The 15676-nt window shown below is 38.8% G+C and overlaps 2 protein-coding genes across 4 annotated transcripts in view; both read left to right on the top strand.

Moving 5' to 3' along the window:
- The first annotated feature begins 185 nt into the window (after positions 1-185).
- The window catches only part of LOC122639229, a 42575-nt gene continuing 27084 nt past the window's right edge, over positions 186-15676 (top strand). Inside the window, exon 1 of the mRNA XM_043832059.1 lies at positions 186-203. The gene's annotated coding sequence lies outside the window, so the exon portion shown is untranslated. The remainder of the gene's footprint in view (positions 204-15676) is intronic.
- LOC122639209 (ribonuclease II, chloroplastic/mitochondrial) lies at positions 2839-15169 on the top strand. Of its 3 annotated transcripts, none has more exons than XM_043832038.1 (15): positions 2839-3247; positions 3560-3719; positions 3870-3983; positions 4092-4169; positions 4241-4372; positions 6456-6677; positions 6751-6933; positions 7217-7279; positions 7393-7499; positions 7596-7745; positions 8758-8917; positions 9981-10376; positions 12719-12943; positions 13918-14103; positions 14242-15169. In XM_043832038.1, the coding sequence occupies exons 1-14, from the start codon at positions 2985-2987 to the stop codon at positions 14035-14037; spliced, it is 2373 nt and encodes a 790-aa protein (XP_043687973.1). In that variant the 5' UTR covers positions 2839-2984; the 3' UTR covers positions 14038-14103; positions 14242-15169. The 3 variants fall into 3 exon arrangements, with proteins under 3 accessions (XP_043687973.1, XP_043687967.1, XP_043687979.1); XM_043832032.1 differs by having other exon boundaries at positions 3867-3983; XM_043832044.1 differs by lacking the exon at positions 14242-15169 and having other exon boundaries at positions 3867-3983; positions 13910-14081.

The following is a 15676-nucleotide window of genomic DNA, read 5'->3' as shown; positions in this document are numbered from 1 at the left end:
AGTCCCAAGAGGAACCTGAAGAAGGGAAAGTTCTTGATATGGCACGATACCCTATGCGAGGTGAAAGGAAAGTCTCGATATAACAAGGCAATTTAGCATATCTCGCGAGCTGTGAGTTATCTTGGCCACGTGTTCCTTGCCTATTGGTACATGATATTTATAAATATCACTTACATTTTTTTTGTGTGGTTTTTAATTGGATTTTGCAGAGATACGGAATGAGGAGAGAAAGAGAGAGAGAGAGAGAGTGACAGAGATAGATTGACCTTTCACTAAGGAGGGTTCGGTTAAATCAAGCCTGGAGAGAGATGCCGATGAGTTTCCTCTGCTTTGTGATGGGTAGAGTGTATCTCCTGTCTCTCTTTCTATCTTTAATATTAGGTTTCTATTTTACGTTTGGAAAGTTGGAGTGAAATGCCATGAGGATTTTTAGATAAGTGAAGAAGAGGAAGGCTAAGGGTATTCGAAGAGGGTGTTTAAATCACTGAAGAAGTGTTTCCAGCCTACCAATCAGCTAGAAGAAGAGGATGAAGAGCAAGTTACCTGCTCTGTGGGTAAGAGCGGGTAATGGGTTTGTTTGAACTTTAAAATATTGGACGGTTCAGATTACCTATCACTGGATCAATGGCTCATATTGATTGAAGTGTTTGGATTAAAATCCTCAGCTCCGGAGAGCTCAATACTTGGAAGAAGTTTCATCCACCAGTACGAGTTTGATGCAAGGCAGTTTTGTTTTTTTTTTTTTCTGCTTTTCTTTCTTCTTGAGCTTGGCACCATTGGATGTCACATCTTCCATGTGTCGAGCTCTCAGCCCTGCACTGCAGAGGATTTTTTTCCATTTTAGAATGGCAGCGCTTGAACGCTACTATGGTAATGGGTTTGTTTGCATTTTAAAATATTGAACGGTTTAGATTACCTACCACTAGATCAATGGCTCATATTGATTGAAGCGCTTGGATTAAAATCCTCTGCAGTGCGGCCTTGAGAGTTCAACACGTGGAAGAAGCTTCATCCAACGGTGCAACCTTGATGCAAGACAGTTTTTTTTTTTTTTTTTTTTTTCTTATTTTCTTTCTTCTTGAGCTTGGCACTGTTGGATGTCGCATCTTCCACATGTCGAGCTCTTAGCCCCGCTCTGCAGAGGATTTTTTTCCATTATAGAATGGTAGCACTTAAGCGCTACTATGGTAATGGATTTGTTTGCACTTCAAAAAATTGGACGGTTCAGATTACCTACCACTAGATCAATGGCTCATATTGACTGAAGCACTGCAAGCACCATTTTAGAATGGCTAAGCGCTACTACCACTCACCCTTGTGTTATAGCCAGAATTTTGCCTGGGCCATTTGGAAAGCTAGAAATGATCTTATTAAAGGCAAACAAGGGTCTCCATATGAGGTTTTACTTATTGCTCAGCAATCATGTTGTGAATTCCTTGAGGTCTACTCTCTCAACCAATCCAATTAGAAACCTTAATCATCCTCCTTCAGCAAATTCATCAACGTGGAAGCCTCCAAATCCTCCATTAAGTTAAACTGTGGTGCTTGTCTTCCCCTTGTTAAGGCTACAGGCCGGAGCTGGGTTTTGTTATTAGAGACCACTTGGGTAAATTGATTCTTGCAGCATCTGAGCCAATGAGCTTTACCTCCTTCTTAAGAGGTGAAGCCATGCCCATCATATTAGATGTGCTCCAATCGATTGGTGATCTTTGGTCGATCTCCCCCCCCCCCCCCCCTCCTCTTTCAGAAATCCTTCCCATTGCAAATGACATCTCCCACCTTCGTTCTTATGTTCAATCCATTTCTTTCTCTTTAATTTCTAGAGAGATTAACAACACGACTGACTCTCACCCGAATGGTATTATCTCTCGTCCGAATGGTACTATTCCTAATGTGTAGGATAGATTGGTCTATTTCCACTCCTTGACTTTAGAAGCATGTTTCTGCATATCTTTTTAACAGATCATCATCATTGTTTACCGAAAAAAAGAAAGTGTTATACTGAAAGTGTTTTTGCAAATGTGAATGGAAGTGGAATTTCATTAAGGCCTTGTTTGTTTAGATGGGAATATATGCTTGGAAAACTCGACAAACGAGTTGTACACTTGTACCTATTGGTGGGGTAAAAGTTAGGAATGAGAAATGGGAGGCAAAGTATATTTTTCAATTCCCATAAACACTGCTCTATGGAGAGAGGGGGAGAGGAAGTATTGTGGAGCACATAGTATATTTTTCCATTAAGTGAAAAGAGCAAAAGTTCTACCAATTTTGTGAAATTTTGGAAGAAGGTGGAATAGAAGACACCTTAATAGACAAGAAAAAAGAGATTGTTTGGTAATTTTCCACTTCCAATACTTCAATTTCTCATATGAGTAAAACTTTCCCATTCCTTAAAACCCACCTCACCAATAACTCTCTAAACAAAAGGAGCCTAACAATTCAAGATTCCTATCTAATCATCTCCAAGGTTGTGGTTGGTTTGCAAGAAATGGATAAGGGGTGGGTGGGAAATAATAAAAAGATAAAAATAAGATACCTCTATGATCTCATTCAATCTGAGGCAGGAGAGGGCAGAAATGAATATCAGGAGGATATTTTAAAACATACCAAAACCTTAGGAAGGGTTTGTGAACCATAGGGTAATGCATGAACCGTCCCTATGGGTGGAGGAGAACTTGTCCGAAAATTAAATCTCTATTATTCTTCCCTTCTTTTTTTTTCCTCCTATTTTGCTCTCCATTTCGTGGAAATCAAATTTTTGTTCCCATTAGTAAAAGAACTGACGAAAGCCGTCCGCCGTGGACACTGTAGTAGCCTATCTGTTTCAGTGTATCTTCTCTCCTGTTCCTTTCCTTCTCTTCTCTCTGAAGTCTGGAACTCTGTATAATAGGGTTCTCCAACGATTTTCCCTTATCCACTTTACCATCATTGACTCACTGTTCATCTTAATGAGACCTGCAATTCTGCTCCATTAAGTCTCCTCCATGGCAATGGCTATGAGAGCAGCAAACAGCTATTCAATCTTTCGCTCTGCTAATTCTTCTCTCTCCGTAGTTCGATGTAGTTTATCCTATTTTCGGCCCTCGCACGTGAGTAGAAACCCGAAATTAGGGCATCGAGCAATGCTTTCGGATAAGCTCATAGTTCGTGGCAACACTCTGCGTTGTTCTGTTCATAGCCTCGTCGATAGCGTCATTGAAGAGCTCGAAGCGATTCGCACAAGGAAGCGAGGCCGTGCCAGCAGCAAGTATGTTCTCCCGTTTTTCCATCATTGGTTTTCGTGTAGAATTCTATGAGTGTCTCTTTACTTGGGGTAGTAACTTTCAATTTTGGAGTTTATCAATTGTCATATACTCTTCAGTATACCTTTTAGGCTTTTTTTCTCCTATCATTTAACGTCCACAACCAGTAATGAATTTATTGTTATCCTAATTTCCATCTGTGGTCAATGAGTTTTAGCTGGAGAACCTTATATCTTTATGCCAAGACTATTTTTTTATGGCTATTTTTAATAATCTAAATTTCCCTCTATGAGCTAACTGGTCAGTATATTTGGCAGAACGGGATTAATAAGCAGCAAGGATCTTGTTGAAGATAAACTTGAGAAGCAGGTGCTGCAGAAAGGGCTACTGCTGGAATTCCGGAAAGATTCTGAAAGGGTATTGCTGGCAGTTGCTCAGAAACCCGATGGGAAGAAGAACTGGATGGTTTCCGATCAGGTTCTATTGGGAAAAACTATTGCAGTCTGTTGAATAGGTTGCTAGGTGTTAAAACTCATTAGGTTTTCTGTATTACAGCTTATCGGTTATGGTGACTCTGTATTTTCTTTCCTTCTCTCTTACTTCCTTTTTTCTCTTTGGCTGTGGCAGAATGGCATCACATCCTCCATTAAACCCCAACAAATTACATATATTGTTCCGGGTGTCGAAAATTTTGATCAGGCAGAGATTTTAAATTTTATTCAGAAAGCTCATGATAATTTGGTATGTTCTTTCTTGGATCTGTGGTCGAGAAAAGTACACCCTCCCCAAAAAAGCACACTTGGTACATGTGCTTATTTAACTTTTTTTATTATTTATCATGTAACATAGGACCCATCATTACTTGAATATGCTTGGATGGAGCTTCTGGAAAAGAACAAGTCAGTGACACCAGAAGAGCTTGCCGAGGTAAAATCTTCTCCAAGTACCAAATGTTTTGTGCTATTGCTCCTTTAATGAACTTGTTGAACAAAATGCAGATTATATTTGGTAGCATGGATCCATTGGAAAGTTACTGTGCCCATTTGTTGCTATCAAGAGATGAAATTTATTTCAGCACCGTGGAGTCTAAAAGTTCCCATTCTGTTTATGAGCCCCGTCCAACTGTTCAGGTATTTCCTGTTATCATACTTACTGTAATGGTTGTTTATTTTCTGGAAATTGTGGTTTTACAACGCTTCTTTGAAAATGTTTTATCTGGTTACTTATCCCCTCCACCCCCCCCCCCCCCAAAAAAAAAGGTTTTATCTAGTGAGGCGGGGATATACAAGATAATTGTAAGAATTGAGAAAGTAGAAGCAACACTCTGTTGCTTTTCATCTCAGCATGGCAAGGTTCAAGGTTTCAGTAAACCGAAATATTTTGCGAAAACGTGAAATATCAGTTCGGTGGATGGTTTCAAGGCCCAAATGATCAAATTAGGTTTTGAAACTTTTAGGACATCCTATTTTAGGCCCTCTAAATATAGTGGAACCCGTAATTGTATAAAAATACACCCAAAATGATAGTTTGACTACGGACCCTAGGTTGGTAGTATATGTTGTATGTTGCTGTATACATTCTCTAATATGGCCTATTCCATACAAAATTTAGTATTAGAACACACATAATTCAATTAAAACAACTAAAATATGCATAATGAATGAATAAACGTAAAATTATAAACCATTTCATTAATTATCAAATGTTATACATGGTTCATTACAAAGAGTCAAAGATATGAAGTGAAGAATACAAGCAAGCAAGGTTTATAGTATCGGTATCGGGTATCATATCGGAAGAAGGATTTTAAGAGATGTATCGTACAAGAGAGATGCAAGATACACTAAAGATACACATGGGAATGGTCAAGAAACGTATGGAAATGCTAAAGATACCTATATTGGTTAGTATCGGTGGATACGGTAGGATACTTAAAACCTTGCAAGCAAGTCACCCCTCTGACCATCCTAGATTCCTAGTACCACATCCTAATTTTTGAGAAAAGTGATATATTCTTCAGTTTTTAATCTTCTTTTTTCCTTTGCGGATAATCTGCCTTATTCTACGTTAAATTAGCTCAACCTGAGAGAGTTCGATCTCTCGTTTCCATCTTTCAATCCCGACGCAGGAAGTATGAATCCCTTATTTAGGGCGATTTATCTAGCAGAACTTGAGCCCATCACCGATTTCCTGAACTGATAAATAATCCTTTTTTTCTGGATTGATCCCTCAATTTCCGCCCAGTTAGGTTTCAGCAACCCATATCTTGCTTCTGGAATTATATTTGGGATTGCTATCAGTTGATTTTAAGAGGAATTTGGATTAGAATCAAGCTCCTTAAATTTCTATTTAATTGATTAGTATAGGAAAGAACTCTCCCCATTGATATAGATGCTGTTGTACTGCCCCTGTTATCGTGACGAAGAAGAAGCTTCCTTCTTCTTATTACTAAGAGGTCCTTATATCTTATTTACAGAAAATCCCTTCACATAGAATTTCTCTCACCGTTTGACCCCTTCACTTGTCACTTTACATATAAGTTGCAGAATTGCCATCCACTTACTATTTGAGTGGGCCCACAAAGTGGTCCAAATCGGGTTATTGGAACCCAGATCTGCATCACTGAGTCAATCACTCCACCCCACATGGCTAACATACATGGACTAATATGTAGACACATGCAGGTGCTCACACGCAGGGGCAAAGGCACATGTATACACTCACACAAACTCACAATAAATGATAAAATAATTAGATATACACTAATAAACATTTATTTCATGGGGAAAACAGGTTTGTTAGTAACTATTATTTTTGGTTTAGTTGAATTGGCAACTGTTTGATTGATGCTTCAAAGAAGTTCATGAGTGAAATGGTTTCCAAGCTTGTAGATGACTAGGCCTATGGATTTGGAATCATTATGTGTAACTAGGTGCGATAAAGTAAAAACAAAAGGAGCGTGATGTTGTATCTCTGTCCTTGCAAGTTCTAGTGTACGAGGTACCAAAGTAAGTCCTATCCTTTACAACCTAGTATCATATACAAACTACAAAGGCTCCAATAGCCAATGTCCTTAAAAACAGATTGCTTTGGTTTGCTTTTTAGGAGATTTTAAAATTTAATCCAATACTGATGTTCTGCAAAGTTGTTGGTTTATTATGTTTTTCCATATTTCTTCTGAAAATTTTAATGCTATATGGTTTGCAAAATTAGGTAGAAGAACTTTTAAGTCGGAAGCATGCAAAGGAGGCAGCTGAAAAGGAGCTTCAGGAGTTTGTACAGCTATTGATATCTGCCAAGGCAATGCCTTCACATTCTAAACCTCCTAAGAAGTCATGGATGGTGGAAGAGAATATTTGTCAAAGGATTGAATCTCTCGAGGCTTATGCTATTGATGCATGCAAAACAGATGACCAAAAGAAAATGGCTGGAGTGGTAATTTTTCTTTCTTAAAAATCTGGGCAAGTAGAACATGGCGGTTATTCTGACTAATTGCTTGTTTTGGTAGATCCTTAAGGCGATGGGACTGCCGAAGATGTCATCTTCTGCTTTAAATCTCCTCATTGATATTGGGTATTTCCCTGTACATGTTAACCTTGATCTCTTGAAGTTCAACATCCGTACTGAATATTCAGATGAGATTATGTCAGCCGCTGAAAGCCTTTTGTCAGACTCACCTGATCTGGACATGGTAGGTCTGTTCCTCTCTTGCAAATCACTATCATCAAGTGAAGCTCTCACCATGTCATTTTAGATACTTTTAGGAGAACATACAATTCTTTGGAGGAATTACGTACTGCACAGAGGAAAGAAGTTTCATGATATTCTGATTTTCTTTGTGGATGTATTTCTGCATTTTCTTTTTCAGACCCTCCCAAGAAACTATTAACAAGTCTGACATATCTTGAGGTTTTTTGCCTACCTCATCGATGTTTTTATTGCATTATGACCATTTGGTGCGACTTGTTTTTCAGATGGTCCGGAAAGATGTTACACACCTGAAGGTCTATGCTATTGATGTTGATGAAGCTGACGAGGTAGGCATAAAACTTTTCATTTCGATTTGAATTCCAATGGCATAATGTTTTATTCAATTGTTGTGCTGAACTGAACCTTGCTGTCAAAGTTCTAATTAACCATTATATTTCAGCTTGATGATGCCCTAAGTGCAACAAGGCTTCCAGATGGCCAGATCAAAGTTTGGATACATGTTGCTGATCCGACTAGCTTGGTTCAACCTGGAAGCATAATTGACAGGTATTTTTGAGTTATATATATATATATGTATAATGTGGCAATGTTGTGTGTAGGAATTCTTCCTCTTATAATAGATATTTTAATTATTATTGTCAGAGAGGCAATGAGAAGAGGGACATCTATTTTCTTGCCAACTGCCACTTTTCCTATGTTCCCGGAGAAACTTGCAATGGAGGGAATGAGCTTAAAACAAGGAAAAGTTTGCAATGCTGTCACAGTATCTGTTACACTGCATCCTGATGGCAGGTAAGCTGCTAATACCTGGTTGTGTTTTCTCTTTGGTGCAAGTTGTTAGTGAGTGTAGGTTTGCAAACTATAGTTTATGAATTGAATATGAGCATCCTACCATTAATGGGTCACCTACAAGGTTTCCCATTTGATAATTGTAGCAAAATCAAATAAACTAGAATCTATGAAGAAGGAGAAGAGAAGAGAAGAAGAAAGGTAGAAGGAGAGAGAGAGCGCGATGGAGATGGAAAAGAGGAGTGAGGGTGAACACGATAGGAATGGAATGGAATACCTCTATTTTGGACAACCTCTCCCTTATATTAATCAAGCAACCAACTCTTAGTAAGAAACCTACTTAGAGTCTAAGTCTAATTACAATAGAAAGCAATAACTACCAAAAGTCTAATTACAATAGGAAATAACTAAAGTGACATAAGAAGCTAATAACAACTCGACGACTAAATATAATCCCACGGTGCACGGTTCCATGGAGCGAACCTATCCCACGATACACACTTTAACAAGAGTAATCAGTCCCCCTTTCATAGCCACCTTTTTATAACTTCTGTTCCAGACTGTTGATACAAATTTTCTTAACTGTCTGGAGGATTTTGGAAGCATATAGGGGAAATTAAGAGCTAACTTGATTTTTGACATAGGACAGTGAGCACTACACCCTCAGACCCATTGCATGTGTTCTGATGTTTGGATGTGCATGGTGTTTTTATATTCCAATTATAAATGATAATTTCATCAAATGGTTATTTTGATGTTGTATGAATATTTTATGTGACAAATAATGCTGCCGGGTTGTGTGGCCCTTGCGCCCAGACACAGGAGTGCGTGAAATTACCGCCCCACATCCCCACCACCACCCCCTGTGAAATAAAAAATCCCATCCAGGTTGATAACCATACGTGCACTCTCATCGGCCTCCGTGCTGGTGCAGGGGCCACACAACCAGTCAGCGATCTCTTGCCCATATTTTATTATCTCGTTTAATATATTTTCCACTCTGTATTGGAATTAGCATTGCAGAATACACAGTAGATAACTCAATCATCAGACCTACCTATATGTTAACATATGAGAGTGCATCTGAGTTGCTTCGCTTGAACCTGGAAGAGGAGGCTGAACTGAGAATTCTTTCCGAGGCTGCTGCCCTCCGGTTACAATGGCGACGCCAACAGGTGTTTTTTTAACCTTGACAAACCAAATTTACATTTTCCATGCAGCTTATTGTTGTAGAACAGCCGACTCAGAAAGCCTTTACTGTAAGTTCTGTGAGATCTTAACAATAGGAGTTTAGGTTTAGAGATAGTGGGACTTAAAGAACAGGAACAACTAGTTTTTAGGGCATTTCATAATCATCAAGTATGATCTGATCTCTTGGGCATTGTCGCCTTTGGTCAAGCACATATCAACATGGATGCACAGGTGGATACAAGTTTAGAGCACCTGGACATGTATAAGGGGGTGGGGGTGGGGTTTGGACCCTGCTAGTTTTCATTTCTCATCTGTAGAGGAGGAAAAAAACCCTGAAAAAGGGAAGGGTGGGTGGGGGGGGGTGGTGGAAGGAATGTTAATGGACATGATTTTACGATATGATGCAGTTGAAGAGGAGCTGACCTGGAGTTATCATCTTGTTCCTGGTTTCCTGGGTCTCATCATAGACCCTCTCTTTGCTGCTTGTGTTCTTCCAATTTATGATAGAACCTGTCCCCCCCCCCCCCTTTTTCCAGATTTTTACTAGAATAGAGCTTTTGGGTGCTGTAGGTGTGTTGTAAATTTATAAGTCAAGATTTTAAAAAGCTAATATATACCACATAGTTTGTACAATTTTACTGTGGCAGAAGCAATAGTTCAAAATAATTATAATAAATCGTTTGTATATTATATGTTCACATGAAACGTCATAAATGAACTGTTGCTGCTCAAAAGCATATCGCATCGGTTGCATGACCCCACACACTATGGTGTCAGTGATTGTCTATTACTAGAATTATGGCGAGCGCAATTATTGTGTACAACTACTTTCTACCTCTTCTGAAACAAGTGCTGCAACTGATATCTTTTTGGCTGGTCATTTAATGTTTATTTGAAGGTCTCTTGATTTTCATTGCCTCTTCTATTGTGGCCAACTATGTCAATGTAGTTTTCAATAAGCTTTTCATTTTTCGTTAGGTAGGTTTCTGTACTATATTTCTCTGTTGCATAAACCTCTTTGTGATGATACTTCTTGTGAACTTCTAGGGTGCCATTGACACAACCACAATAGAAGCACGTGTCAAGGTGGCTAATCCAGATGAACCAGAGCCATCCATCAATCTCTATGTTGAAAATCAAGCAGATCCTGCTATGCGACTTGTCTCAGAGATGATGATACTGTGTGGAGAAGTTATAGCCACCTTTGGTTCTTCCAACAACATACCTTTACCTTACAGGGGACAGCCTCAGTCAAACATTGATTCATCTATATTTGCCCATCTCCCAGAAGGACCTGTTAGAAGCTCTGCATATGTTAAAATTATGCGTGCAGCAGAAATGAATTTCAGGAGTCCTATACGCCATGGTATCTTGGGGATTCCTGGTTATGTGCAGTTTACATCTCCAATCCGCAGATACATGGATCTTCTTGCTCACTATCAGGTGTGCTTTTTATATGTTCATCAAAACTATACATGTCAAGTTTTTTGTTTTTTTAATTTAAATTTTTTGGGATAAGTAGGCCCCAAGGGAAGTTGAACTAATGACCTCTCAATTGCGAGGTGTTGGACCTTGCCAAATGAGCTACCCTCTTTGAACTTATGACCTCTTAATTGATAGATTCCTGTTTATTTATTTATTTACATTTATTATCTCAGCAAACCAAAACTTGTGATTCTATATTGTCAGTTTGCTGTCAAAATGTGGAAACATTTTCATGATCAGTTTACCAAAGATGCTGGTCTTGTTATCTCAGTACAGAGGCAAGAACCCAGGCCTGGTGAGGAACCTATCAATAGGATACAGTTGATAAGCCTGGGTTTGGGAGGTTACCTTAGCTAAGAAGAGAGCAAAATTATATGATATGGTTCTTAGTTTTCTGCATTACACTTTGAGGGATTAGAAAATCCTGATGACTCCTACTCTGTTTATTTTTAAAATTGTTTTTGGGGGGATTAAATTATTCCTAATTTTATCTTATAATATTTGGTTTTAAAGTTATAGGAATAGAGAGAATTTTGATGGTCCATTGAGTCAAACATCCCAAAACGGCCTGCTTAATATTTGCAATATGAAAGACTCTTCTGATCAAAACTAACCTAATGTAGAGCCAACTAAAAAATAGCTAACTCCAGCAATAGAATTACCCAGGCAGCAAGCCAACCAATATCGGCTGGCCAATTAGGGTTATCAAGTCACATTATAAAAGTGATTAAAAAATCAGAAATTAACCAACTAATGGGAGTGTAACCTAGGTCGAGTGTAGGCCCTAACAGTGTGAAGTAACCCTCCAAAGTAGTGCTGGTTCTGATGGTCTGATGTAACGTAATGCTAGATCATAGAATTAGAAGGTAGAAGATGAAATTAGAAGTTTAGGGTTTCAGACAAACCAGTCAGCATTTGGATATCAGATTTGGAGTGAGAAGAGAAGATGTTGACAGAAAGCTGTGCTCCAAATAAGATCTAATAGCTTGAAGATTGAAATCAGAATTTACAGCAACAATAACTTGAAGAACAAGCAGTTCAACTCTTCAATGGAGGAAACCAGATTTTAAACAATGCTGTGGACTGATCCTTCTTCAAACAATGATCGAATGGCCTTCTTGAATGACTGAATCTAAATATCAGATCTGTTGACAGTATTCTTGAAACTTGCAGAGAATTTCCAGCAACTAGAATGATTCTTCAAGAGATCGGCTAGGGCAGAACTGGGGCTTGTTGATGAATTCGATAGAAGGGGGGAGGGGGGATGGGGAATAGAATGGGTATCTCACCCTATGCTTCTCAACTAACCTATCTCAGGATTCAACAATGCTTCAACCAAACTTTGTATTCATTCAATTGTGGGTGGCTCTAAAGAGTTGTTACATATATATAGCCTAACGGCTGAACAAGAAAACTAAAACTCAAAGTCTAATTAGGATTCCCAACAATGATAGGAGTCCTATTAGGATTACAACTTCAAACGAAAGACTAAATAAAAACAAATAAAAAACTAATTAAAAGTCTAAATAAAATCCTAACATATATTTGGTGCTGGTGTAGGGGAAATCCCTACACCTATCCTACTGTTGGTGTAGGGAAGAATCCCTACACCTGCGGCTGGTTTTAGACTGCCGATTTACATCATAACCATTGGATGGGACACCCCTCATGTGGGGATTAAAACCATGTATCTAGCTTTGGGTCCCATCTCTAACGTATGCCCCACCATGTTAGGACTTTTACCTTAACATTCCAATGGTTGAACTGAAGTTGCCCAAAGTTGCCAAGGTTGAATTTAAAAAAATTTCTTCTTGTGGGAAAATTAAGTGGAGCTGAAGCTTTGCAGACTGATAGGCGTTGAACATGGACAATATGTCCACAAAATTTGAGCACCAACAGATCTGCCAAAACAGACCCTATAGGAAACCTCTGCCTAATTTTATACATTATTTAGCTGTCATTACTTCGGGGTTTTTCTACGAATTCTCATTGTTTTAATTTTCGAGACATGAAATGTGTAATTCTGAAAGTGGATGATGAGCTGCTTTTCCCTGTCATCAGACATAACTTTTAGAATTTATATGTAGGTTATTTATTTAAATACACATTCTAGTTTCTTTTCTTGTTCATACATCCAGTCCATCAGTTCGCCTCACTCTGGTATTCCTAGCCTTGATTGCTATTTTCTCAAAAAAAAAATTTCAAAATCTCAGTTAATGGTGCCCAGTGTCCATGTTTTGGATTATGCTCCTAGATTGATTGGGTGTGAGCATCTTTTGGTTTATTTGCCTCTTTTGCAGGTGAAAGGCTTTCTTAGAGGAGATGCTCCTCCTTTTTCAGCTGGTCAGTTGGAAGGGATGGCATCACTGATAAACATGCATGTTAGAGTAGCGAAGAGACTCTTCAACAGCAGCCTTCGGTATTGGTTATTAGAGTTCCTGAGAAGGCAACCCAAAGAAAAGAAATTCCGTGCCTTGATCCTTAGATTTATCAAAGATCGAATGGCAGCCTTACTGTTGATGGAGGTGAATATTAAAATTGGCTTGGGAGTTTATGATTGTATCCTTTCATTATGCATAGAATGGCCATCAAGATTCTAGCTCCAGTAGCATCAGCTCATGGTTGGCATTTCACAAATTGACTAGCAATATCATTTGTCATAGGCCACAATAACTGGCAGTGAGAAGACGAACCTTTTAGTGGGAAAAAACATTAACTACTTGATAAATCTATGAAACAATAGTCAGAACACACAGAATAATATGAATCAAAATATAGGCTCTGGATCCCCATACACCATAGCTGCAGAACCGTATTGTGCCCTTACACTTGCCACTTTTTATTATTAAAAAATCAATAGCGTTTTTGTAGTCATGTCAACTGAGCCTTATTCCATTCCTTCGCCATCCAAAATAAAGGAGTGGATAAGTAATCAAACTAAACTTTGTGTCTTTTAAAAAAAATGCAGTAGGGTTACTGATGCTTTTGTGTCTGCATGAAATGCATGAGCACTAGCATATGTATGTGTGTGTTGATTTTTAACATATGCAAGCTCTAGGAGGAAGTAGAGATGTACTTGGGAGTTGAAATTGCAGGTTGTAAGGAGTACTTTTGTTTTTGGTAGTGAGAAAATACATGATACACCTGAATTGGAATAATTAAGAAAGCAGAGATATATTTTGACTTACCTATGAGTTAGTGTGTTACACCAAAATTGGAATAGTTAAGAAAGCATTTAAAGAGTCTCTCTTTGATAGTTCTTTCCTACATGGATAGAGAATCCAATGGTACCTCTCTCTTACAGAGTTAAAGTCTTTCATTAAAACTTAGGATTGAATTTTCCTAAAGCCACGGTGAATGGCAATCCATTCACCGTGGGGCTTCAGATGCACACGGGGCAAAATTGACAGAAGCTTTTGTACATTTTCTTTTGAACGGTGCTATTATTTTTTTGACTGCCATACGCTACTTATGATTTGTCAAATTTTCAATCATGTAGGTTGGAATTCAAGCTTCTTCTTGGGTATCCGTGGGTGTACAAATTGGAGATGAAATAGAAGTTAAGGTGGAAGAAGCTCATCCACGTGATGATGCTGTGTCACTCAAGGAAGTTATTTGAGGCATTTAAAAGGACCGTTCAATTCCAAAAGCCAGCCTTCCAAGGACATTGGCCCTTGATGCTGCTGAGATAACCATGTTGGTAATCGGAGACTCCTTCTAATGAGGTATCCCTTGCTTCACTTGGAAGTTGTTCGGGTAAGGTCTTGATCTTCTTTCTTTACATGGCATGGGATGAACAGGTATTAAATGTTTGGTGCTGTGCAAGGTTGTCCATCTTCTAGATGCTCATGATCTGCAATGGAGTAGACATCATTGCTGAGAGAGAATCTTCGTAATTGTTGGCCTGGGTATAAGAGCACCTTTACTGTCACATTATACACCGACTCTTTAACCCTGCAAATTGCTGCTACATACTGGCCCCACTGGAAGAACTCACTCCTGCTATCAGCATGCAGGTCCCCAAGTAGCTCAGCTTGTAAACTGATGAATGATTTATTGGCCTAATAATTTCTGGCAATTTTGGTTACTCTATTTAGCATGGTTCATGCATAGATAATGTGGTGTTTCAAAGTTTTCGACTGTTTTCTGAAGTCTGATGCGAGGAATAGTTGTATATATAGAACAATTGCTTCCACTAAGTAAATGTGTGACATCCTCCTTTTCCAAAAGTTGGTGTTCGACTTTTCTTAGAGTTGCAATTACTCGTCAAACAGGAATGTTCTCATAAGCTTAACCTCTTCCCAGGAGGAATGGTATCCAGATTCCAGATGCTGGTGATGGAATCCTGATCACCGTAAGATATGTGATGGGGGATGATAGAGCAGTGGTAGGCGTGTAGCTATGTAAGGATACCATTGTCTTGGACTCTTTGGGCTCTGAGATGTGAATCGATACTTGTGGTAACTATCGGCTTGATACTTTGTTTATCAGAGTCAAGCTGGCATGTCCTCTTTAGGATGATCTGTCTCTGTTAAATTTTCTTTTGTGAAAGTTTAACAGGTTTAAGGTTTTGGGAGACATGGTTTGGTACATAGCAAACAAGCCATCTACTTTTGACCTCATCCTTTGTCAAGAACTATATGTAGGCCCTGTATTGTATGGGAGGGGGCGTCAAGAAGCAATATAGTACCCTGTGTAGGTTTATAAAATTCATCAAGCTATCTACTTTCCTATAATTCTTCTTGTGATCTGTATGTTTCCGTTTAGTTTTGGTTCTCTGGGATCTTCACAAGTTAAATTCCATGCTTTTATTTTTCGTGTAAAATAAGAACTTGATGAATGTTCTACTTATTCTTTCTTGTAAAATAGGAACTTGAGGAACCATTAATTGACTGAACCCCCTTCTCAGCAGCCACTTTGAGACCCCTCCTTATTGCCTCCCTCTCTACTCAGAGCATCGGTTAAGTGTCTGCTGCACCTGGGGCAAGGAGAACTAATATTGTCTTGTCGGCCCGTTTTATTGCATGGGAAATTAAAGGAAATGTAACTGAAAATTTCAAACGTAAAAATTTATTTTTTTATGGGATTGGGAGCTTATATATATTTATCTATAGGAGGGGGGGGGGGGGGAGGGAGTGACCTTGGGAGAGGGTAAGGTACAAGCCAGGAGACTCGAACTCGAGACCTCCTTGTGAGCATGGGCATGAAGCGCACTACGGCTCACTAACTAAGTTAGGGTTGGTAAAAAAGAAAATTTT

Source organism: Telopea speciosissima, chromosome 1 (genome assembly GCF_018873765.1).
Source record: "Telopea speciosissima isolate NSW1024214 ecotype Mountain lineage chromosome 1, Tspe_v1, whole genome shotgun sequence".
NCBI lineage: Eukaryota > Viridiplantae > Streptophyta > Magnoliopsida > Proteales > Proteaceae > Telopea > Telopea speciosissima.
The sequence above is the reverse complement of the archived record's forward strand: the minus strand, read 5'-3'. Positions and strand labels throughout refer to the sequence as shown.

Bases quoted from the DNA above. Each gene is read 5' to 3' on its own strand.
- LOC122639209 (XM_043832032.1), top strand. From the start codon at position 2,985: ATGGCAATGGCTATGAGAGCAGCAAACAGCTATTCAATCTTTCGCTCT. The intron at 3,984-4,091 runs GTATGTTCTTTC...CATGTAACATAG, and splicing joins AGAAAGCTCATGATAATTTG to GACCCATCATTACTTGAATA. The intron at 7,746-8,757 runs GTAAGCTGCTAA...TATTGGAATTAG, and splicing joins ACACTGCATCCTGATGGCAG to CATTGCAGAATACACAGTAG.